Below are 24,601 nucleotides of genomic sequence, written 5' to 3'. Positions count from 1 at the left end.
AGAGATGCAAAGTCTTAGAACATAGGTGCACAGTACTCAGGCATTTAGTTAGTTGCCAGAACATAGACAATTTTTACCCTGAATTGCACAAATATTGACAAAAAAGTAATATTTCTACACATTTTCAGACACCAAGAGGGCTTAGAAGCCAGATATAATTCACACAGCAAGACTGTCAAAATTTCAAAATTACTGTGTTGAATAACCAGTTCTTACCAATTGTGTTCTCCACAAAATACAGTTTAGATCAGTATCTTGTTTTTAATATAAGTCTTAAAAGCCATCCCAAGACCACTCCAATATCAGAAGGAGAATCATTTAAAAACCACACTTCCTCACACAGTAGGTTAAGACATCCTCGATATTTTTGTAGTTCTTGTGTAGCAACATCACGGACTGCAATGCATTTACTGCCACACCTTATCTAATGGGTAGATATTAGAAAGACATGAAAAGAAAGTCGTGGATACATCCTGCCACGTTCTAACAAGTGCACCGCGCTCAGAGGTGCGAAACAAGGCAGTAAAGAACAGAAGTCGTTCAACTTGGGCCTCTGAAGGCGAATTTGGGCATCAGGCAGGCACACAACCCAGTCCCACCCGGGCAGTGCAGCAGTTCTTTAGCAGAAGGGAAAGCTGCCAAGAGGGTTCCAGCACACAGAGTTCCCTGTGGCCTTTCTGCTCCCAGGTGTGTGCCAGGCAGCTCGGGCCTGTGCTGGGGCCACTGGGAATGCCACTGCTGCAGGAGGAATATCCTGCCGGGAAGCCCAGCACAGTCAAGAGGGAAAGGCACACATCGGCAACCCTGTTTTAAATTCCATGCCTCTTCTGCAGTGTTTTCTAGTGTTAATGCTACTGAATAGCAGTCACACCCAACATATATCTTGAAGGAAAAACAAATGAGCTTTTCCTTTCCCTTCTGGGCCCTTCTTGTAGAGAATTTCCAGTTAAAAAAAGCATTCTTGCCTCGAGTGGAACTGGATGTCAGATTGTTCATTTAGTCAGGAATCACACACTGCACATCTTCCATTACTTAAAAGCAAACTTCTAAATCTTATGTTACAAGAACTCCATTTGCAGCAATCAGGGACAAGAAAAGCTTCCCTAATTTGCTTACAATCGTCTTTAACATGTGAAGGATTGGTGTGAAAAACTCAGGAGCTGTCAAAGCCGGCAGCATAGCCACGCTACACATGCAGAATAAATTAAGTCAATTACATTGAAAAGATTTTATACTGATCCTTTGACTAACAGGTAAGATTAACAAAGTGAGATCAACATTAAGAATACAAGAAAGTACATTTGTCCCAGGTTATTATGAGTTCTGTCATGCAACAGACACAGAAGAAATCATGGTGTAGTGCTGTTCAATGAATGAGCAAAAATATTAAACATTGTGTGATCTTCCATTAAGCAGTGAGACAGCTAGAGTTTTAAACAGGATGACAATTCACTAATCTCAAACTAGGTTTTCAGATAACAATATTACAGCAAAGTGTAGGGTAGTCTCAAACTTCTTTTTAGATAAATTATCTTCATTTTTGACATTAAGTATTATGCATATAATGAAATAAAGAAGCGTCATCTGTCTATCAGACCATGAAAAAAACCACATCAGCACACTCCAGCCCGATAAGGAAACAAAGATTTATTGGTAGTTTTGTAAAGCTAAAAAGGTAAACATACATTTAAGAGACAAAGAATACACAATTGAACACAGTCATCATCAAGGCACATAATGAAAAACCAAATCTGAAACATCCCATCTTTTCAACATTTGAAAAGATCACCATAATTTTCATAATGGCACTTGCACACTATAAACAAAATGGAGGAAGTCTAGAAGATAGAAACTGCTGAAGTCATCTTTACATCACACACACGCAAAATACATTTGCTCATTGGTCACAGTCAAACAAAATGATCAGCAACTGATCTCACAAATCCCACAAAGATACAACAATATTGGCAAAACCAAGACACACTCAGAATAGAAAGGCATTATATATATGAACGATTTGGATGACTTTGTTTTTGTTTTAAAAAGTGCAAAGTCCAAGGTTTCCCTAAAGGGAAGGCCAAAATACACAGCTGAAGCTGCCATTTTCTGAAATCTGATAAAAAACATTTTATAATACAGGTTTTATGGAGTTTTTATAAAGCAGTCTATGGACAATAAACAGCAGCCATGGAAGCACTGATCACAGATTTACATGTGACTGCTGTTTGCAAAATATGGCCCAAATAGTATGAGGAACAAGGAAGGTTCAGACAATTATTTATGCTTGCTTATTTGTTTGTTTAAAAAGCCCCAAACAACAAAAAAAAAAACACTCTCCGAGAAAAAGAATTAAAAAGGAGACCCTTAATGACCTTAAAGGAACAAAGTTCTTCCTTCAGTAATCCAATTTCAAGAAGTGGTCTAAGAGCAGTTGCTTTTAGAAGGTCAAGGTAAGTATAATCTTGAATTTACCAAGATTAAGACACCACACATTGCAGAAAGCAGAAAAAGCCCAACAAATGAGTTCAGTAATAACTGTTCATCTATTTCAGTGTTCAGGTCTAAAGGCAACTGAAATGTGCGGCCCTCAAAAAAAAAAAAAAAAAGTCACTTTGGAAGTACTTTCAGAATTGAGGAAGTGCTGCTTTGTTTTTTGACGAGGAGCTGTTTCTCAAGCACTACCACCGTCTATGTGCATGCTTTGCTTGTTACATGAACATCAATCTGATGTTAATGATCAGCACTCCCAGTCGGTCACTTGGGCAAAACACTTGAGTATTTCACTGTCTGAATTTCACACACAGAACCACTGTGCACGGAAGAGCGAGGGAAAGAGGATTTATTGTGCATGACAGACCTGTAAAACCATTACATAATATCACAATCCTCTATGGCTAAAAGCACATAGTGGACTGCAGCCCTCTGAATAAGGGAAAGAATGGAAAGTCCAACATGAGAAGCATTTCTCTTCCCCAGGCAGCTATGAAGAGCTCTGCTATTGGCTGTACTACAATCACCACCAGCTTAATACCGGATCTGCCACCGTGTTTTTAAACAGCAACTTGCACTTGTGTGGAATGGATATAATAACCAAAGCCTTTTCTGTTCCTGTGTGTTATGATCCCATAAAACACGCAGCTGTAACCCAAAGCCATGGTTAATGGTGCTAACATGTACAAGTGCAATGAAAAGCTGGTCCAGTGAAGAAAGTTATCAAAATCACTGACTGTATTACAAAAATACCGTGTAAATCCATTTGAGGTATCCTGAAACCACAGAACAGCAGTTTGCCAGAAACTAACAGAAAAAAGAAGGTCTGCCTGAAGATAGAAGGTGATAGACTACCTAGTAATGTGTAACTCCATCCTTGTCTGTATCCAAGATCCTATTTCTTACGAACTTAACATTCAGTCTTCAAAAATAACAAAAGTGCTTATTTCTAGGCATGCAAAATGTCGCCTGTGAATTGCTCGAGTATAGGCAGCATGACAAAACAAAAAGTCACTTTTGTACTTTCATATATTCAATATCGAGGCAGTATAAAATTCTCCTACCTTTGGTTTGATCCAAGACAAATACACATTTAGAAAAGACAAATTAAAAAAAAAAAAAAAGAGAGCAAAATATGCATGATTTCCTAAAAATAAAAACATATTGTTGATTTAAAGACAGTTTCTTGATTTTTCTTTTTCAACGCAGTGACATTTTAAAGTGCAATATAGGTATCTGTTTAGAAATGGTGAACTAAAATTTAAGAAAGTTTCTTCCCACTTAAGGGCAAAAGTAGAAGTTGCAGCATCTCTCCACAAAGATCTGTCTCCAACTGTGAGAGCAGATTACTTGAGAAAACATTATTGTTCTGGTCTTTCCAAAAACATTAGAAGCATCTCACCTTTTCCCTTCATCTCATGCTATTCCCAAATTCTGCTTCATTTTTTCATATACAACATAGCTGATGCTGACAGCTGGAAGCACTTTCATAAAATTAGGGGCTATGCCCCTGTAAAGTCCTCGGAGTCCCTCTGTAGCAATAATTCTTTGAAAGAGACCAACCATGCTTAGCTGCGGAGCTCCTTCCACTGAGGCTAGAACAAAAATATGACGTGTTATACAACAGTTCAAGTAGTATTAAACTTCTCAAGCAAGTATCAAATACCTGGGTGGTGAGCCTGCTATTCACCTTTAGGGTCACTGAAAAGAGATATTTTTATTCCTAGACATTAGGGAGATATTCATGTGTCTAAATCCCACTGAAAAGCATTATCCATGTATATTCCTTTGGAAATCTAGGCTCCTATCCTTAAGTCTGCACACAAACCTATGAAATAAAAATCTCAACTATGAAGCTGTTTTATGAAATGTCCTTCAGAGCAAACCTTGTTGTCTGCCTTCACAGGATGATGCAAGCCCTGCCATCTAATATCTAAAATTCAGAGAACACTCTAAATTTTAGAAAAGTGCTCCCAGACTATGACAGGGGCTCTGTGTCTGGTAGTCTTGTATGGAATGTGGCTCTCAGATTACACAGAGCACCAGTGTCCAAAATGTTACTTTTGAATCAAGTATGAAGAACAACAGTGTTGGGGCTAAGAAGGAGCAGAGGCCAACATTAAGAAGAATTTTCCAGATAAATCCTTGTTTTTTCCAAGTTTTTTTTTTCCTATTCCTATGTCTCTTCTACAGCTATTCCAAATGATACAATTTTGATGTGACCACACAGATACATTTTCAGTAGGAGATAACTCACCTTGAGCCTGCATGCGTGTTCTGATAAGAGCCAGAGGGTAACTGGCTAACTGCCCACATGTGCTGGAAGCAGTTCCACATCCCAGCAATACAAAAACACCTGGGTTGGCAGAGCTTGATGCATAGTGTTCTAGCCATGTACTCTTCAAGAGCTGCCAAGGTATAAAATTAAAGAGTAAGACAAGATATCTGCACTCAAAAAAGTAAACAAAAACTTCTTTATTCATAACAAATCTTACGGGCTCAATCCTGAAAAGCGCCAACCTCACTACACCAGTCCCACATGCTGACTTTTAAAGTGCACAGGTAAGCACCTTAGCACACAGGCAAGGACTTCAAGCAGACTACAGTAGTCAGTACCTAGAAGAGAAATCCTTAAAAGATCCAGCAGCACAAACAGTGCTCATGTTCTAGACTTGTAATACTTTGAGGAGAGAAGGAGGGAAACCCAACTCAGCACCCCATGGGGTGCAACAAGAGCTCTCTCAGCTGTGCACACCACCCCATGCAGAAAAACTAATGCAAACTACGGAAAAGAAATTCCATACAGTTCTGAAAACATTTGTTCAAGCAATTCTGCTGATTACTAATGCAGTGTCTGAGTTATTTAACCCACTTAAAAGCAACACATAGGATCTAAGGCAGATAAAACATTTTCAACATTGCTGTAATGTGTAAGAGGTGCCAGTTCCTCTTGAAAGGAAAGACAGCAGTGTTTCAAACTCCTCAGAACAACTGTGGCAGCCACAAAGAATTTTGGTGGCGTGCACAGACACACAAGAAGTTCAGGTTAATATAATCCAATTATTAATCAAAGAAATGGCAAAAAAAATATATTAACTCTCAGAAATGCAGGATAGGTACCATAATATGAATATCTTCTCAGGTTTTTAAGGCCCATATTTGCTATAGAATGAGATGTTCCAGTCTAACAGGGTTAGTGTAGCATGCAAGCACAGTGTACCGCCAGGGTCTATATAATCCTGACTAAGAACATTTCCTGTTGAACTGCTGCATGTAAGAGCCCATCTGCACAGGCACTCCTGCAGGAAGGGCAAACAGAAATACTGAAGTCTAGAAAGATTAAAGGCTCATTTGTCTATTTTCAATCAAAGGCAACTGTAATAGTTCAAGCATATTACAATTCTAACTAATAATACAGACACTGTAAAGAATATTTACATTACACTTTTTGTAAAGTAGCTGCTGGCAGCTACATGCATCCTGTCATCTAAACTCACAGAATATGCTGAGCTGGAAGGGACCCACAAGGATCACTGATTCCAACTCAGTGTACAGGACCATCCCCCAGAGTCACACCATGTGCCTGATGATACTGTCCAAACACCTCGAACTCTGTCAGGCTTGGTGCTGTGACCACTGCCCTGGCAAGACTGTTCCAGTGCCCAACCACCCTGTGGGTGAAGAACCTTGAACTCACCTCATAAACAGCAAGGTCGATGCCAGCATAAGGAATTATACCCAGAATATTAGGAATATAGCCTTTGTAGAAAGCCTTTAGACCTTCTCTTTTTAAAATCTTCTTAGCACAGTCAAACATCCCAGAATATTGCCCTGTTTTACCCACAGCCAATCTGGTCTTTAAAACCTAAAAGGGAAAAAAGAGCAGTCTTAATTACTTACCTATTTTATAATCTATTTTATATACACAGTATATATCTGCTTTTTCAATTCTCTGAAACTGCTTTGCATTTTGGTGCTTCAAGCCTCCTTTGTGATGATTTCTGGCAAGTATTTGTCAGCAGAAGGCTTCTTCACATCTATCCTTAGTGCAGAGCACCACACATAACCATATACTAGCTTACAAATTCTCAGACTTTTTGATTAAAACAATATTTTTGATCAACTTGAAGGCAACAGTATAGGCAATGTCCAATGAAGCATCAGCTAAGGAGCAAGTGAGAGCATTAACATACTAAAAGATCACACTTCTGGTCTGGGAACACCAAAGCACATGAAGAAAATCTTTTGAAAAGCATGACACTTAGAGAGGTGGTTAAGGAATATAAAGACTGTGTCTCATTACTGAAACCCAGCACTTGATTAATAATGCAAATAAGTCTGTACAGCATCTTAGGACGAAGAAATTAGTAACAGTATCCAAAAGAAACCATCGAGGAAATTTCCTGAGCAAGAATTTGGCCTACTTTACAGCCTCCTAAGACTGCAGCCTCCTCAGGAATTTCCTGGCACTTGGCTTTTCTCTATTACTTAGAAATATCCTAATAAACATTTCTAGGACAGTATTATATCTTTTAGGAAGACCAGAACATGTTATTGTAGAATAGTTCATCTGTCTCCATTGATCAGTGTAATCCAGACAATCTACATAGCATTTCAGTTATTCCCTAATTTAACCCATCTCTGTACTCAGGTTAGGATGCTCTTTAAAGAGATCATTATCTCTTCAGCAGTGAAAACAGATAATTCTATTCCTACTGACACCCTGTTTAAGGGTACATTTTGCATTACTACCAAATCTTGATGTTGGTATTGGTTTAGTCCCAGACCCAACATATATTCCAAGATGTATTTACACAAAACTTTCTGGGGAACCAGCAGTAAAGGAAGTACACCCTACTTCTGTGAAATGTTGTGAAATATTTACACCAGAGCAGTTAATATATTAACACTTGTTCAACTGCAACCTGTAGTGCCACCTACAAATGTGTCCCACAGAAGAAAGAGCAGCCAATCCACCCAGCCTCAGCTGTAGCTATTACATCCTTCTTCCACACTGCTCTCCTTATCAGATGCAGAGTCCCATCATAATGCACACAACTTCAGTTCTGCTACAGACAACACTACTCTGCTTACATATGGTGGGAAAAGGATTTATGCCCAATTTAGAAAATGCTTAAATGGCTAGTGAATTTTAACTGTGTTCTTGGGTGATTTTTTTTCCCCTGAACTAGCTTTAATTTGAATATTGCTTTAAACACTATTATACAGTCAAATACAGGTAAAAATTACAAGAATCAAGTAGAATGTAGTATATTCTAAAATGCCTAGCACTGAAACTCTGAAAGGAAGTTCAAAGTAAAGATAAGTTAGGATATAAGACTAGAAAGGAATTCTTATAATATCTGCAAGAGCAAAATGGGGTTTACTTTGTAAATTAAGCAAATATTTGGTTGCTCTTTGGTATCTTTGTTACTTACCTCCATGGGATAAATAGAAGTTTGTGCTGTTGCTCCAGCCAAAGAACCAGATACAAATCTTTCAACAGTGCCCAACTTTCCATCATCCCTAGTGAGTATCTTCTTATACTGTATAGTTAAAACACATAAAATAAACATCACATGCTTTTTAGGAGCGGCAAGAGTTGCTATGAAAGGCAAGAATACAGTACAGAATGTCTTTTCAAGCTGTACTTAGTTTTTCATGTATTTACAGTTACATTTACTAACCCAACAAATTTAGATCTATTCTCACTGCAGCTCTGTGATTCTCCAGAATCCAGTAAACATTCCATCCTACAAGAATCCTTTACATTAAACACCTCAGTCACCCCCGGTATTGTCGCGTGTTCCACAGTCACCTCAAGGGTACCATCGCTATGGAGCCCAGAAAACAAACTGGAACCAAACTCCTCGCACACCTTGGCTGGAAAATGGGATCTGCAAGGATCAATTGGCAATTTGACAGAGGCACTTGGAGAGCTCTACATACTGTGTCCTGCCAGGCACAGACACCATCGTGCAAGAATGCACTGTCAGGTCCCGAAAGGCTGAGCAGAAGTGAGGAATAATGTGCCCAAGGTTACTCCGTAGTAACTGTAGTAGTAAATCTGCACTTCAGTCTTGCAATATCCCCAAGTTTATTTGATTTTTTTGTTGCTTTCATTTCGTAGTTGTACAGAAATGTGCAGTATCTTCATTCAGACTTACTTGAGGCATCAGCAAGCCCCACAGAGGAAAAATAAAGCTCATTTAAATACACCAGAATGGGAGTTCATTTTCCAAAGGAGGATTAGGCCTTAACATGATGCTTAAAGCTGATTCAGAGGTAAATATAACTCTGAAATCCAGGATGAGGGCATCATAGCACTGTGATATTTGACTTTAAATGAATCCTGTGTAGGTTCAGCTAGCATAATGTGCTAAGTTTCTGGTTGTTGTCACTTTTGAAAGAACAATCTAGGTATTAATGCAGGGCTCACACAGCCATGTAGACTGGAAGACAGTTTAAAATGACAGATTTAGTTTATGTACACTGCTTACAATAACACAGCAAAATCTGCCTAATACTGAGTATTCTATTAATGGAATAGACTATTTTAAATCTGAAAGTCACCCTAAATTACTGTGACAAAATCCCCAGCCATGACAAGAACTTCATATAATACAACAGTGCAAATAATGAAAAGTGAGAGTGATGTAGTATTTTATTTACCATTATTTTCATTCCTGATTTATCATCCTACCTGTTCATAAGCCCAGAACTTAATAGCTGTTTCAGGAGCTATTTTCACAACATTTACACCGTTTCCCCTCCAAAGGGATCGGACACCACCTTCTTTCAACATTTGCTTAAAACCACTGGCTATATTCATTTTGTTTGATTTTGAACCATGAACCTAAAAAAAAAATTAAAAATTTAAAGTCACAGTAAAGAACACTGCTCTGATTAGCTTATAAAACACATCAGTATTAAACTGATTAAATATATCAACTAGCAAAGCCACATCCACTACTGAAAAAAATCTTATTTTAGGGGCACAAATACTATAATATCTTGCTTACATTTTTGTCCGTGTGACTACAGAAAAGACAATTTTCAGGAACGTAAAAAATGGAAATTTTTATGGGAACACAAAACTAGACCTCCAGAATGTAGCTACTGAACTGATGCACTGGAAACCGAAAAGTCTCGGATGTTGCACCTACCTGCATCATCACTTTAAGGCGATCTAAGGGTGCTGTACCTGTTCGAGACACAGCCCCAGCCACTCCTCCTGCCAACAGCTGCTTCCACCACTGTCCAGTCTTCTTCTCTTCCTCCGTGAACTCATCTGGAACAGTCAAACTATCTCCTATATCCAACACCTTTCAGAATCCAAAGCAAAGATGCACAAATAACTGTCTCATTCCATCACCTCAATTTTATCAACAGTTCTAGCTCAAATTAACATATCACCTAAGAATTTGTAAATAGAATGCTAGTTAAAAAATAGCTCTAATTTACATTCTATAATTAACTTGCTATGCATGGCTATTCACTGAAAAGCAGCTTTTAGTGACTTCTACATAGATATTGAACAATAACACTACAGACCCACCATTTCAAAGACAGCACCATCGTCGTTAAAAATTACGACAAAGTTCCGCCTTGAGTACGGTCCGAGCAAAGACATTCTGTCATGATCAGCAGTCCTTTACAGTCAGCACTAAAGCTCAAATGCTTCTATGTTGCAGCTAACCTTTCACCAGACAGCCTTCTGGGATTAGTTTGGTAATCTCCTAAGGATGCTAACAAGAGATTTCTCTCTCACGGTAATTTATTCACACATATGTGGGATGTCCCCTTCCCCCCACTCTCCCGAACATTGTCAAGTAGCATTTTTACAGCTCATAAAGCAAAATATTTCTGGTAACTGCTTTGTATTACCTTAAAAAAATTAGAAGTTTGACTAATGTTTTATACATTATCTTACCACCAGCTATACTGAAAACCACATTTAATAACTTTTCTCAGCTATAAAAGTTTGAAATTTCATTAAGAGGTGAATGTTTGTATTACCATTCCATTTGATCAAAGAGCAACATTACTGCAGGCTTTAGTGATAAAGCTGACCAAGACATAAGACTATGAAATCTCACATATCACTTAAACATAGTCTTTGCTCTTATGTTTAACTTACAACCATGATATATGAGGAAAAAATACACGTAGATAATGCAAACATGATATTACACATGAATTAAACTTATAAAAGGAGCAAGAATATTTTAGTAACTGGTAAGTACTGACCAGCAAGCATGTTAACAGATAAACCTTTTAAATTACTGTTGTTTTTAACTGCAGACATTATATGCCTAATTTATGCTGCATTCCCTATCTGTTAGTAGACAGAGTACTGTCTTGGTCATTTGGAACAACGACTGTAAATATTGCCACTGGACAAATAGGATAAGAACCAACTATTCTGGATATTGAACACAGAAGAGATCAACTAGAAAATCCTTTCATCTTTGTGATATTCATGGTTTCCAAGTAAGGTGTCATCAGTTGCTCAACTACAAGGAAACATCAAAAGATCAATCAGAACTCTCAAAATATAAATTCAGTGTTCTTAGAGATATTATGCATATCTACCAGGGTTTAAACCTTGTGTCTACCGAGACCTAAATGCAACTAAGTTAAAAAAAAAAAAAAAAAAAAAGATAAACATGAGAGCCTTTATAACAGACAGGTCACAGCTACAACTCATAAGTCTAAGCCAATGTAGTTATCTGCTTGGAAGAGTCTGACAGCATTAAAATTTTACAATAAAAACAGAATTGAAAGAGCTGTCAATGCCAGCCAGGCTGGGAGGTCTCACATCTGCTCTTATCTGAAACAGCAGCTGTGTTGCCGTGTAGCTGGATTTTGCTTGCTGTGATAACTGGGTCATCAGCTGACTGCAGCACTAAGAACACAAGAGGCTCCCAGAGTTGTTTCTTGGGGGCAACTAATGACATTCCATTAAAAAAAAAAATATAGATCTTACATTTAATAATAGTAAAAAGCAGCATTTTATTAGAGCAAAGGTTTTTTACACAAAGTAAGCTGGGACCAGGGCTGTTTGATCTCACAGCAGTGCTTCAAATGCTTTCTTCAGCAAACAGGGAGCTAACTCTCTTTTGGCAAGCATTCCTGATTTGAGATTGTACAGTGTGAAATATGCAAAGTTCTCAGATCGCACAAACTGTTTTTTATTATGGAAATGCTGACTTATCCCTGGAGACACAAATGGTCTCACTATATTCAAAGCAATCTGTCTTTACCTAACTTTATTTACTCCAACAATCTACAGGAAGGATATTTAGCAAACAGGATTGCTATTGGTTTACTTACTTTATTACTGTTCTTAAAAGTCAGTCACTGAGGTGACAAGAGCTCCATTCAATAATAACTTAAAAAATTTATTTGCAGAGTGGATATCCTATTGCAGTATATTCTGTCATTTTTAAATTCTATAGTACAAAAGAGTGTGAGAAAATGTGCACAGAAAATAATCACTAAAGACATCAGTGATTTTAAGATATTACTATATAAATGCAATAAGAAACAGTCTATATAATGTCTCTATAATTTGTTTCAACAAATCAAAAGCACAGAACATTAAAATATACTGTAATGTGTGGAGAAGAAAAATATTTAATACTGTGGTTACTATTTTTCCGTGGAATATCTCCAAAGGAGGAAAAGGATTCCATCGTAAGAATTACTGATAATGATTTGCAATGTTTAGATCAAGTGCTTTGTAGAGAAGAAGGTCACATGACACTATCCTGCTGGCACATGGGAGAGCACAAAGTGAAAAGGAAAACCAAACAATCCTAAACACAGGTATGCTTGAAATATAATAAATGTGAAGCTGTTATACTCAATATTGCAAATTAGCACAGCAGAGATGAACTTATAAGCTGTACTAAGTTAAAAGAAAAGTTGAACTTACAGTGGAATGTTTCCAGTATCGAATTATTTCCTCGATGTCTGTAGCTGGGTTAAACATAAAATGATCTCGCCACTCATTCCAGTCTACTGTCATTGTCCCATCAGCATCAATACTGAAAAGAAATTGAACAGAACTACATAAGGAAACAGTAGCAGGGATGGGGTTTTGTTCTGTTTTCTTGCCTTCCCCTGCCTTTTTTTTTTTTTCTGTCCATCACATCAGTGACAACTGTCAATTCCACATGGAGACTTCAAGGCTGAATCTGCCACGGCCTTTCAATACTGTGATTTTCCTATCCAAGTGCACCTGGCATATTCCATTTAAAAACATAATGTAACACTTTATTATATCAACATTTACAGGGAAATTATTAACATTCTCCTCCCAGAACCAGACGCTCCAATAGTGCCCACTTACTATTACCCAACCATATATGGAATACGTGAGACCACTGAAGGCACCAGCTCCTTTGAAGGTTATAATCCCATTTATTCTGTTCTCTGAATTATAAAAATATCATACTTTACAATACAAAGAAGCTTAAAATACTTCAAGAAATAATAATTCCTGACCTTTGCAAGATCTTTTCTGCTTGTTTTTCTGAAATGTTTATACCCAGTATCTTGAGGGACTGGACAATTTCTGATGCTTCAATTTTTCCTTGAAACATTAAAAGAAAGATGATACATATTTAAAACGCAGATCTTCCTACATTTAGCACCTTGGGGTTAACTAGGTTCTATTGTAACACCTGCATAATAGCAAAGATAATTTAAAATCAAGTTAAATAGAGATGATGTGTTTTGATTGTCCTCTACAAGGACTGAGCAAAGCCAAATACATTAAAATCATGCAACCAAATGGGATGCAAACATTCAGTTAGAAACTGTTACATCTTTACTAGGTAGAAAGAGTTAGAAATTTCCTTATAGTTTCTCCATCTGGGCAAAAAAGAGCCCCAGTTCAATGGACTTGGAAGATAACAGAAAGAAAAAAAGACTACAATAACTTATTACTACCATCTGTAGCAAACTATAGTTATGATCCTGTTAAGGAAAAGAAGTAAAGATTCCATATTCATGAATGGCTTTTTTCCATTTCAGACAAAGAATATAAGTTAAGCTCCTTTTAATGTAGTTTCTTCAAATGATATTTGAACAAATAAAATAAATCAAGGCATACCATCATTGTTTTTGTCCAGGCTCTTAAATGCCAGTTTCATCTTTTTCTCATGTTCTTTAAGGTACTGCATGAATTCTTCAAAATCCAGCTGTCCATCCTTGTTAATATCTCCAGCTTGAAAAATTTTCTGTGGAGAGAAAATTCAACAGTTGACTTTTCCACATTACAGCAGGTCACAAAGCACCATTTGGTTTCAGAATTTAATATACTTGTATTTTCATAAAGAGAGGAAACACTCGGCAGTAAATATATATTTGAGAAAGTGTTATTGATTATTTACATAACTTTCCTACAGAGAAATTTTAAGGTTTCTTACCAGCACTGGCAAGTTATACCTACAGGTATCAAATAATTTGTGGAGAAAGAAGTGGGACAAAAATCACAAAAGAGACAAGTTTAAGCCTGTGAGTTTCCTATACATTGAATTTGTCAATATGTCAATAAAACAAAACAAACAATCTTGACTACCCTCTTAGTCCAGTGGTCTATTAATTATGAATTATAAAGATAAAAATATAAATAATATTTAACAATTTAACTGTTGACCAAAAATAAATTACAAAGATCTTGCCCAACTAGCACTTCCATCCCCCAGCATTTGAGAGCAGGGCTTTCTGCTTCCAACTGAAGCCCTGACTACAATCTTAAACAAACTTGTACCACGTACAGACACACTTATCTTCCTTCTTTGCATGTGCTTCCTACTAATTGCCCTGCAGATAGAAACATTTACATGTGAAAATAAACTGAGCTCAATACATGGCATACAATAGCCAGGACTGCAGGAAACAAGTGTGGAACAGAGCTCAGGCTTCCCAGTCCCTTCTACCTGGCAGGCTGCCGTGCACAACTCGAGTTTCTGAGGAAAGGAACTCTCAACAAGATTCGCAGGGCTGTTCTAATCTGCAAAATCTGCTTTTAATCATTCTGTTTACTTTAATTAGAAGACCAAAGTCCAACAAGTTCTAGCCTACAGAAACTAAACACAAAGGAGGCTGAAAACCGGGGGGTTTTGTTGCAGGTGTCTGTAAAAAAAATTAAGACATCTGAGTACATTTATGTGGCCCCATTCATCTTTCCTATCCCTCTATAAAAAGTAACATTTCACCTCAAAAAATCAAAATTGATAAGATTATCAAAGATTTCTCAACAAAGTGGGAGGAAAATTATGCAGTACCCCAAAGTGAAACAAGCAAATTATTTAATTCCCATAATACAGCAAACTGCACAAAAAAAATCAACTCAAGATACCACATATTTAGACAAGGGGGATTTGTTATCAGCTTTGAAAAATAGAGTTCTTAGTATTTTCATAAGTCCAGCTTGATTGTAATTTCTAGTAATAAAATGTCAATAAAGATTTACTCATTAATTCAGTTTCATGCCCTTGTCAATAAAGTTAAAGGCATTCAGAATTTCCCATTAAAAAAACACAACAATTAGCTTACATTTTTGGAAGTTTATCAATACACTCTTGACCATGACCTTCTAACAAGAAGAAAGGCTAATGGATTAATCATTCAAAAAAACCCAAACAAATAAAAAAACTAACCAAAACCCACCATTAAAAATTACTCTAGCCCGAAAAGAGTCCCCCTCCTCAAAGACATTGCAATCTCACCCCATCTTTTGCTCCATGCATGGCACCTCATGCCACAGGGTTTGAGTGTCCTGCTCGGCTCCCACACACTACTGAGAAGAGGCGACTTATGTGGCACTTGTACTCACCTGGAGTGAGTTCTGGTCAACACAAATTCTTACTGTTGCCCACTGCTATGCAAACTACACAAACCAAAATGCAGAACAAGGAAAGTGTTGTTCTGCCTCACACGTATGACAAAATTTGAACTTTATTACAAATTACAAAACCTCCACTGCTGAGGATGACGTGAGCCAGAGAAAACGGAAATTCCTGGGAAGTTCAGAGAGCTGGCAACTCCTGTGTGTGAAGGGAGGCTCCTTTCAGTTCGTCTGCCAGAGAAGCAGATTTCATATCGCAAGGACTAGAAAAGCATAAGCACAAACATATACTCCATGCCCTACTTTTGTTTTGGCAATTATTTTCCCAGTTTCAAGCCAGTGTCAGCCACTATCAGTGCAGCAGAACAGAAGTGACAGGGAACAAAAATGCATGGTTTCCTCAGCAGGCACAGGGATTTTTTCTCTCAGTACAAATCTACAAGTTCATACAAATAAAAGCCTCTTGCTGTTTATGAAATGAAGTAATTACGTGGGTGTTAATGTTTCAGATTAAAATCATTAATTCGCAGGTTTGTGGAACAAACAGGAACACTGGAAGAAGCTTGTCTTCCACTTGGCGGGCAGAAACTTCCTCCTGGGGGTTACATACTCCATGGGCAGAGGCAGCAGGAAGACACACACTGGATTCTGTGGGGAGCCTGGCACAATAAGTCCTAGGTACAAACTGCCCATTCACAGCATCAAATAATTTAGGTTGGAAGGAACCTCTGGAGGCCACTGAGCACAACTGCAGCTCAAGGCATGTCTAATGTAATTACATCTGATCAGATCAGGTTGCATGGGACCACATCCAGTTGAGCCTTGGACATCTCCAAGGATGGAGATTCCACAGCCTCCACAAGTAAACTGTTCCATCATTCAATCATCCACTCTTCAGTTCAACAATGAATCCAACTTTGCAGTTCTGCATTTAATATACTACCAGATTTTGTATAATTACAGCCACTTGTCACTCTGCCACTGCCTGGTTCACCGACTTCTCTGATGGAGGAGAACTGGATGCATTTTAAAACAGGCATGCTTACAACAATAGAGCAGGAACCAAACCAGATGCCAATACTCACTTGGAAGTCCTGGGAAACAATGTTCAGCATGCCTGCCACGTAAAACCTGCCATTTCTTGTTACAGACTTACTGTGGGATCACCTCACCTTTACAAAGTTCCAGACCCGAGAGGAAAATGTTTATTTTTCAAGGCATACTATTTCTTTTCTAACTGTCTAAAAACTGTAACCCCAAGCAATAAGGGTAATTCACTAGATAAAATGAAATGGTGACCAGGTAAAGAACTGCTAATTACTAGATATAGGAAGACAGTTTAGGTGATGACATGAGCCAGCAATGTGTGCTTGTAGCCCAGAAAGCCAATCACGTCCTGGGCTGCATCAAGAGTGACCGACATCTCAAGGGAGGTGATTCTGTTCTTCTGCTCTGCCCTCCTGAGACCTCTGGAGTGCTGTGTCCAGCACACAAAAGACACAGATCTGTTGGAACAGGTCCAGAGGAGGCCACAAAGATGATCAGAGAGCTGGAGCACCTCTCCTGTGAGGCGCCTATGAAGAAAGGCTGGAGTTTTTCAGATTGAGGAAGAGAAAGCTCCAGGAAGACCTTACTGCAGCCTTTCAGTACTTAAAGGGGCTTAAAAGAAAGATGGGAACAAACTTTTTAGCAGGGCCTGTAGCAATAGGACAGGGGGTAATGGTTTTAAACCAAAAGACTGTTGATTTTGATTACAGATAAGAAGTAAGTTTTTTACAGTGAGGATGGTAAAACACTGGAGGAGGTTGCCCAGAGAGGTGGTGGATGTTCCACCTCTAGAAACATTCAAGATCAGGGTGGATGGGGCTCAGAGCAATCTGATCTAGTTGAAGACGTCTCTGCTTATTGCAGGGGGAGTGGACTACATGATCCTTTAAAAATCACTTCCAATCCAAACAGTGCTATGATTCTATTTCTGTTCTATTCTATTTCTTTTTAATGCTGTGGGCCTTCAAACCTACTGACCAAAATGCTCCTACGGTGACCTATTTGGTCATGACACTGTTGCCTTTTTCTTTTCTCTTCCTCTACCCTTTTTTTTTTTTTTAATAATCCTGCTACTTTTATTCTTTTCCTGCTGTATATTTTGTTAATACAGCTGATTTCAAAGTCCTGCACAGCCAGGCAACACCACTGTGAAAGGCCACAAGTAGACTGAAACACAAAGATATTTTTAAAAAATTTTCTCCATAATATAAATCATGTTGCAGTGCTGAATTCCTACTCCTCCAGAAGACCTCTGTATTTGGTGTGGAAATGTAAGTCAGCAGGTCTGATGAAAAAAAAAAAAGGGAGTTACAGACAGGCTTTATATACACATCAAAAAATCCTGACCCTCTGTAAGTGTCCTGATGAATTATTAGATTACTCTGTGCCAAAGTTGTGAACTTTAACACATTCATGGCTACAGTGTAAAGGCAAAGAATGCAAGACACTAGAAACCTTAATGCTTTTATGTAGACTTTTAACTTCAGAGTTTCATTTTTGACATTATTTAGTATCACTATTTGTGTATTGTGCATAAACCTTGACCTTCTGTTTACAAAACTCAACTGTGCATGAAAGGTGAGGCTGCTGAGTGCAAATGATTACCAATCATCTATTCATCAGTTTGTTATGTCAGCTAATTAATATAATGTAAAGAATATTCAAAAGGAAGTGATTCAACAAGAAGTTACTGGCTTCCTATCATGCTATCTACGAGACACAAGCAAAAAAACAGCACTTCAAGATACATAATTGGTGCAAGTAGCAATTAGTTGTTCTGCAAACTGCAACAGGAGTTCCAAAGGGCACAGCTACAAATACTGCATACAAAGAACTACACCACCACAGTAAGAGCATCATCACGTCTTTAGCCATTCACAAGTTTCCCATCACCTTTTAAAGCCAGAGGTACTATATATAAAACCAATCATGATATTCCCTCCTCCTCCTCTTTTCTCTTTTTTCAATTCTTTCCCTCTTCACCTCTAAAATGTTGTGGGGTTTTTTTTTTTTTTTTAGGACCAGCCATTCACATAGCTTTGCATTCTACAATTTTAAGTTATTTGTCTGCAATATTATTGGAAAACAAATTCAGTCACAGCTGAAGTATAGACGGCTCTCCTCTCTTTACTGGACACATACCCAACAGTAGTTCTTCTCCTATTTATATTTGCCAAGACTACATAACTTTATGCAGACTATGATCACCCAAATATCAGTAGTAAAGATTATTAAAGTCAGTCTTGTCAAACTACATCAGTTGGGAGACAAATCCAGCATTAAGGGAAGGGCCTGAGGATGTGTTCACACAGCATTATACCCCAGCGAGTTCACATAACACTAACGAACTAGACTGACACTTCACCGAGAGAAATCCAACACAACACTGCATTTTGAGCAAAAGAGTAATCTGAACTGCCTCCAAAGGCCTCCCAGTTTGTCCAAATTCTGCATTCTTATTTACTCACTTGCCCCCCAAAGGATACCAGCAACATGTAAACCCAAGCAGGCCCTTTAAACCTGCCACAGACAGACACCAAGAGCCCCCCACTCCTGTACTGCAGACTTGCACCCTTGACAGCAGCAGATGTTGCTATCAGCTGCAGAGCTTCCCTTTCCTGTTCTTTGTCCTAACTACCATTCTTCCTGCTACAGGACAGCACTGGCAGAGTGTGGTCCATTTCAGGTAACAGAATCTCTAGAAAACAAGACAAAAAAGGACAAGATGCAAGTCATGAGTCTGCTCTCCCCACATGCCTTGCAGAAGCTGCTCCCTCAGGACCTGGATAAACTCTCTCAACTCATAGTTATGAATTAAATTTCAAGAATCTGAAACAGCGTACATGGAAGATGCAAACTATCTCTTGAACTTCCATTCAGCATTCCTTGCAAGTTACACTGGTATTTTTGACTTTGAACATACTTGGTAGACAGACTTTTCCCAATAAATAAGACTACTCTGCTAAAAAGGCATCCCCACCTTAGTCATCTCAAAACATTTATCAGTTTACCTTTTTTGTTTATCTGGGACACACTGCTGTCTCAAGACAAGGATTTAGCAAAGCACTTCAACATATGGGTAAGAGATGTCTCAGAGGTGAGGCTTCCCATATTTGGCAATTCTTGGCATTCTTACACTTCACAGCAGCAGGAGGAAGAATTAATCACCCACTGTAGCCTGTCACTTTTCAGACAAAAAACTATCAAGTTAATATTCAAAAATAGTTTATTTTATCTCCTTGGATGTTTAAGATGTTAAAAGCAAACTTAAGAAAGCCTCTTTCATATGAAGACATATCAGTTAAAAGCTTCTGAAGCTGTACACATGGAAATGAAACAATGACCATATTATATACATATAATAATGAAACAGTGAAATAATCATGAAATACCTCAAATATCTTCAGTAATATTCAACTGTAAGCAAATATTAAGTCCCCATAACCAGACATAATCATCACAACTATTATGACCTGAAAAGGGAAGTTTAAAGAAACTAAATGGTTCCAGTTTTCTACAGTCACATGACATGACTGTAGAATCACATTTTGGTAAAAACTGAAGATACTAGACTATTCTAATTCTATAGCACCATTTTTTTAGCAGACTAGCAAGGTGAGAGAAAACTTCAATTCACATAAAGGATGACACACAGACAAGGAAGTGCTGAAGCTTCTAACACTGTGAATCTGTATATCACATATGATAATTTTTTAAGAGTAGATACAGTGTGACAGAAGATGCCCAGGTATCTTCTTTGAAGTTGCCAAAGTAATTAGCATTTTTTCTCTGTTTCTAGCCAAGCTACAAAATAACGAAGAGGCTTCCGTTAGCTTGGTCTGCTAGCCTTCTAATTTTGCCATGTATGGGAAGTTACCAAAATTAAGAAGAGCAAACATCTTAATTAAGCAGTGGAGAAGTATTGAAGGGCATATTTAGCTCAGTCACTAAACAAGTGTGTGCTTTCTGGACTAAGAACTGCTAAGATTACGTTCAAGCTCTGAAGCACTATCTAGTTGTAGTTTTTAGAGGCCAGAGAAAAGCACAGAAGAAAACAATAACAATACCCTGTTCTCACCCATTCCCTCGTGCTGAGACACAGCAGTGGAACACGGCACAGGGGCCTGCCTCGCTTCACAGAATTCCAAATTTCCTATGGTTTAAATGCCAAAACATACTTCAAGTGTTCAAGTATTTTTAGACTTGGTTGGGCTAAAATTTTCATAAACACAGTCAATTGCTCTAAACAGAGCAATCTGATTGTTGAGAATTTAGTCTCATTAGGCCCTGTCTCCACCACACAGAGGTGCCTCATCACACTGTTTCTTTATCTAAAGGAGCCTTAACATAGCCAAAGACTTCTGTGAAAATGCTACCGAGTCAGTCCAGATAAGATCATTATACTGTTTCCAGAATGTAGTTATTCATCTCAGTAACATCTGCCTACTCCTAGCTCCAGGACTCAATGTATAAATAGTACCCGAATTTGAATGCTTGGTTGTTCCAAACTGAAGCTTGAAATGTAGGGTTCACCTCCTACGCATCTACTGTAAGGACTGACTGCAACAGAAGGAAAGGATGAACAAAAATAGTACTTCATATAACCACTCACACCATTTATGGTACTCTCGCCTACGAGACACAGCATTCTGAAGACATAGGATGAGCTCATATGAGATCTGATCCCAGCATCTATTTTGTGTCTCTGCTAATCAAAGCCACTGAACAATAGCTGTCAATATTTCTTCTGGAGCAACATTTGACACTGTCACCACACTGAATTCCTTCTCCAGAAGTGTTCACATGTTACCTCAGGAACCTTTTGCAAAGTTAACCATTCCTGGCAGGTAATATACTACAATATAAACCAGGAGTCATCCTGGCAGCTTCCAAGCAGCATACATTCCAGATTTTCCAATGGTTTACTTTTGTCTGTCAGATACTGACAGAAGGCAGCTCAAGTAGAACACAAAGTCAGGAGCTTCTGTCATGTCGTGCTGTGATGTCTTGCTATGGGGAAAAAATGATTCTTCCTTAGAGGGACATGCAACCTACCTCCAAAGCTTACCACATGGGTTGACATCAGTTCTTGTATCTGCAATGTTACTTCACCTAAAAGAGCGTCTCATCATTAATAAAACTGTCAAGACAGCTGATGAAGGCTGAAAGAAAACACTGGTAGTCTATTACTCAAATGGATCCTATAAAACATGTGCATTCCTTCTAGAGAAAACTACACTGAAAGACAAAAGAGCAAAGTAGTACAAGTAGCACAAACAATGATTTATACTGTGAAGATGACAAGTTGGGATCAACCAACTGACTTTGCAGTGAAATCCACCAATGCTCACCAGGAAGCACCTGTGCCTCCCAGAAGAACGATGACCACCACTTCCAGGTACATGGATTTCACCCCATGTGTTGGGAGACAGCCCTGCAAGAGACTTTCCAAAAGCTTCCAAAGGAAACCTAACACAGGCCAGCATCTAGAACACAGTGATAGTGCAAGGCTTAAGACTCTGACCCAGCCATGATGTACTGAAGCCCATTCTGCTCTAGGACATCCCAAGGTCTGCCCACAGCACAGTGCCACTGTGCTGGCAGGGCTGAGCAGTTCAGTAGCTAACACTGTGCCACGCTGTGTGCTGTCAGTTCCTTACTCATTAGTTATTAGTAATTATAAGGCTACTTCTGCCTCTCCAAACACAAATATGATGATTCAATATCTGACTTCTTTAATAAAATACCTTTTAGTAGTAAAAAGACTGAATTCAACATCACTTTGGAGCTTGAAGTGGGAGAAGGCAGTTTTGAGTTGCAAGAAATTACAAGAAGCAGATTAGCTACATAAAGGCAGGAAAGAAGCTGGAGGCAAGTCTTACGGAGGCTCTCTTATCACAAGAAGTCTAGTTATTAACAGTTACATACAACTAGTCCAGTTTCTAGTTCAAATTGTGCCCACCACTGAGTTTAAAACAGTTAGCATATAAAAGTTTCAGTGCACTCCAACAATTCTTCCACCCCTCCCAAATGCACATGACTCATGGCTTGCTTTGTTTACTCTGTATTTCTTAAACTGAGGCAGCGCTTCCTGCTCTCTTGTTACATCCAGGTATGTCTAGATCATCTCTATCTATTTCATGGGTTTCACTTTCAGTTTATCCTGAAGCAACTGAGAATAATTTGACAGTTATGCACTATTAATGAAGATCACTGATCTGATCACTGAGAAGGAACTTGGAACTTCAATTCTAAGTTGCATAAAACTTCAGCAGCCCACCACTTGTGACTGGGGACTTTCACTGAATTATGTTGGAAGACCACCTGTGTTAAACACCAGAAAATTAGCTGGTCACCTGTTTCTTCGTTGTTCAATGTAAGTAAAAATCCCCAATTGTTACAGTCAAACTGGTACAACAGGTTTACAACAATGCGTGTATAATCTGCGACTGAAATTCATAACTATCACGCTCTTAATACTGACACTTTAATGGACAACCAAACAGGCCAAACTGTCCCTCCTTTACATACCAAAACCTAAGAACACAAAAAGCATGTGTTGTAAAGATTATTTTGACTAACAGCAATATTGAAGTGAAAGTGTGCTTTCGTTTACACTCTCACATAAACACCATTCAGCTCAAGAAGACTGCAGGATACTTTTCCCTTAAGTACAGGAGACAGAAAACTAAATATAACAGAAAGAGGTAAAATAGAGACCAAATAATGAGACCACAGGGGGAAAACTGGCAGAGTATCCCATAATTAGCATAAGGTCATTGAATTATTGACCCCTCTTAACACTGGAGTCAAAATTTAAGTTCCTTTTCCTGCAGCTCCTTCAGAAAGTGTGCAACAGCTACTACAAGCAGGGCAGTGGAATGCCCTCGAACCACTCTTTATACTGAAACAAACAGAATTGTTACGGCAACAGCTACTCCACAGATCTCACCTGGACCTATTCAGCCTAACTGAACCCATGCATGCCTTGTCAGTGCAGACTTGCCTCACCACACAAACACTTACACCTGCAGAATTGCACATTAAATGACTTATATGCTGATCCTTGGGGATTACTGAAAATAATTAGGAAAGAGGTTTTCTTCCAGGTAACAGGTCAGATCTGCTAGTGTAATTCAGTATCGCACTGGAATGCTTGATGACTCAAGTTTTACTGACTTCTGAGGTCACAGCATTGATACAAGGGACAATGCAATGTAACAGCTGAACCATTGCTGCAGAAGCTGCACCACAAAGAGAGCACATTGTCCCTTTCGTGGTTTCATAGACACTCTTACAAGTGTGCGGTTTTTAATACAAGGGCCTCGGTATCTGACACAGTCCATACCTAAAATAATTTCCGTGTCTATGTGTTTAAGGACAGCTAGCTTAAATAGTTAGTTCTGAAGTCGACACCTACGGTTATACAGTTATGTGCTGCCCAAACAAACCTTAGTTTACTCTAATCTAGATTATGCACGGGTGGGGTGACAGACACAAGCTATAAATGACTATCCTTTATCGTGATGGAAGAGGAATGTGCTATCAAGTACCAACCCAACAAGGAGTCCGAGGATGTCAAAAGTCCACACATGATGAGTAAACCCACTCGGCAATGGGAACGCCGACAGCCATACGCGCTCGGGACCCTTCGCCTACAACCCAGGGCGTGCCTGAACAACACGGCCCGCGGCGCTGGAACGGCGTTCCGGGGAAGCAAAAAGGCAGGCCCGAGGCCGCGTCCACCCAGGAGCGGCCCCGAGCCCCCGGATGAGGCGACAGCGGCAGCCCCGGCCCGGCCGCTCCCCCCGCCCAGCCCGAGGGATGGGCGCGGCCGGGCCGGGGCTCCCCTCCCTCCCCGGGGCCGGGACAGACCCCTGGGCAGCGGCTGCGGCCCGCGCTCACCTCCTCAGCCTCCTTCCCCAGCGGGATGCCCATGGCCCGGAGGCCCGTCTGGAGCTCAGCGATGTCCACCCTCCCGTCCTCGTTGAGGTCCAGTTTCCTGAAGAGGTTGGCGTAGCGGGAGTCGCCATCCTTGTTCCCGTCGCAGGCGGCCGCCGGCAGAACGAAGCCTCGCAGGAGCTGGAACATGTCGGGGCCGTGAGGCGCGGACAGACGGACGGACACTGCCTCAGCTCCCGCGGGCTGGGCACGGAGGAGAGACCGCCCGCTCTGCTGCTGCCGCCGCCGCCCGGAGCTGGC

The 24,601-nt window shown here is 39.3% G+C and overlaps 1 protein-coding gene across 1 annotated transcript; it reads right to left on the bottom strand.

Annotated features, from left to right (window-relative positions):
• Window positions 1–1,627: 1,627 nt before the first annotated feature.
• Window positions 1,628–24,588, bottom strand: SLC25A24 (solute carrier family 25 member 24). Its single transcript, XM_027880453.1, has 10 exons — window positions 24,305–24,588; window positions 13,613–13,739; window positions 13,003–13,090; window positions 12,431–12,542; window positions 9,657–9,815; window positions 9,194–9,346; window positions 7,929–8,036; window positions 6,188–6,355; window positions 4,748–4,898; window positions 1,628–4,085 (listed from the first exon to the last, which is right to left on the bottom strand). Exons 1-10 carry the CDS (start codon window positions 24,488–24,490, stop codon window positions 3,907–3,909), a joined length of 1,431 nt encoding a protein of 476 aa, XP_027736254.1. The 5' UTR covers window positions 24,491–24,588; the 3' UTR covers window positions 1,628–3,906.
• Between the last annotated feature and the right edge of the window lie 13 nt (window positions 24,589–24,601).

Source organism: Empidonax traillii, unplaced genomic scaffold (assembly GCF_003031625.1).
Source record: "Empidonax traillii isolate 1590-97213 ecotype Southwest subspecies unplaced genomic scaffold, ASM303162v1 scaffold69:size3087049, whole genome shotgun sequence".
NCBI lineage: Eukaryota > Metazoa > Chordata > Aves > Passeriformes > Tyrannidae > Empidonax > Empidonax traillii.
The sequence above is the reverse complement of the archived record's forward strand: the minus strand, read 5'-3'. Positions and strand labels throughout refer to the sequence as shown.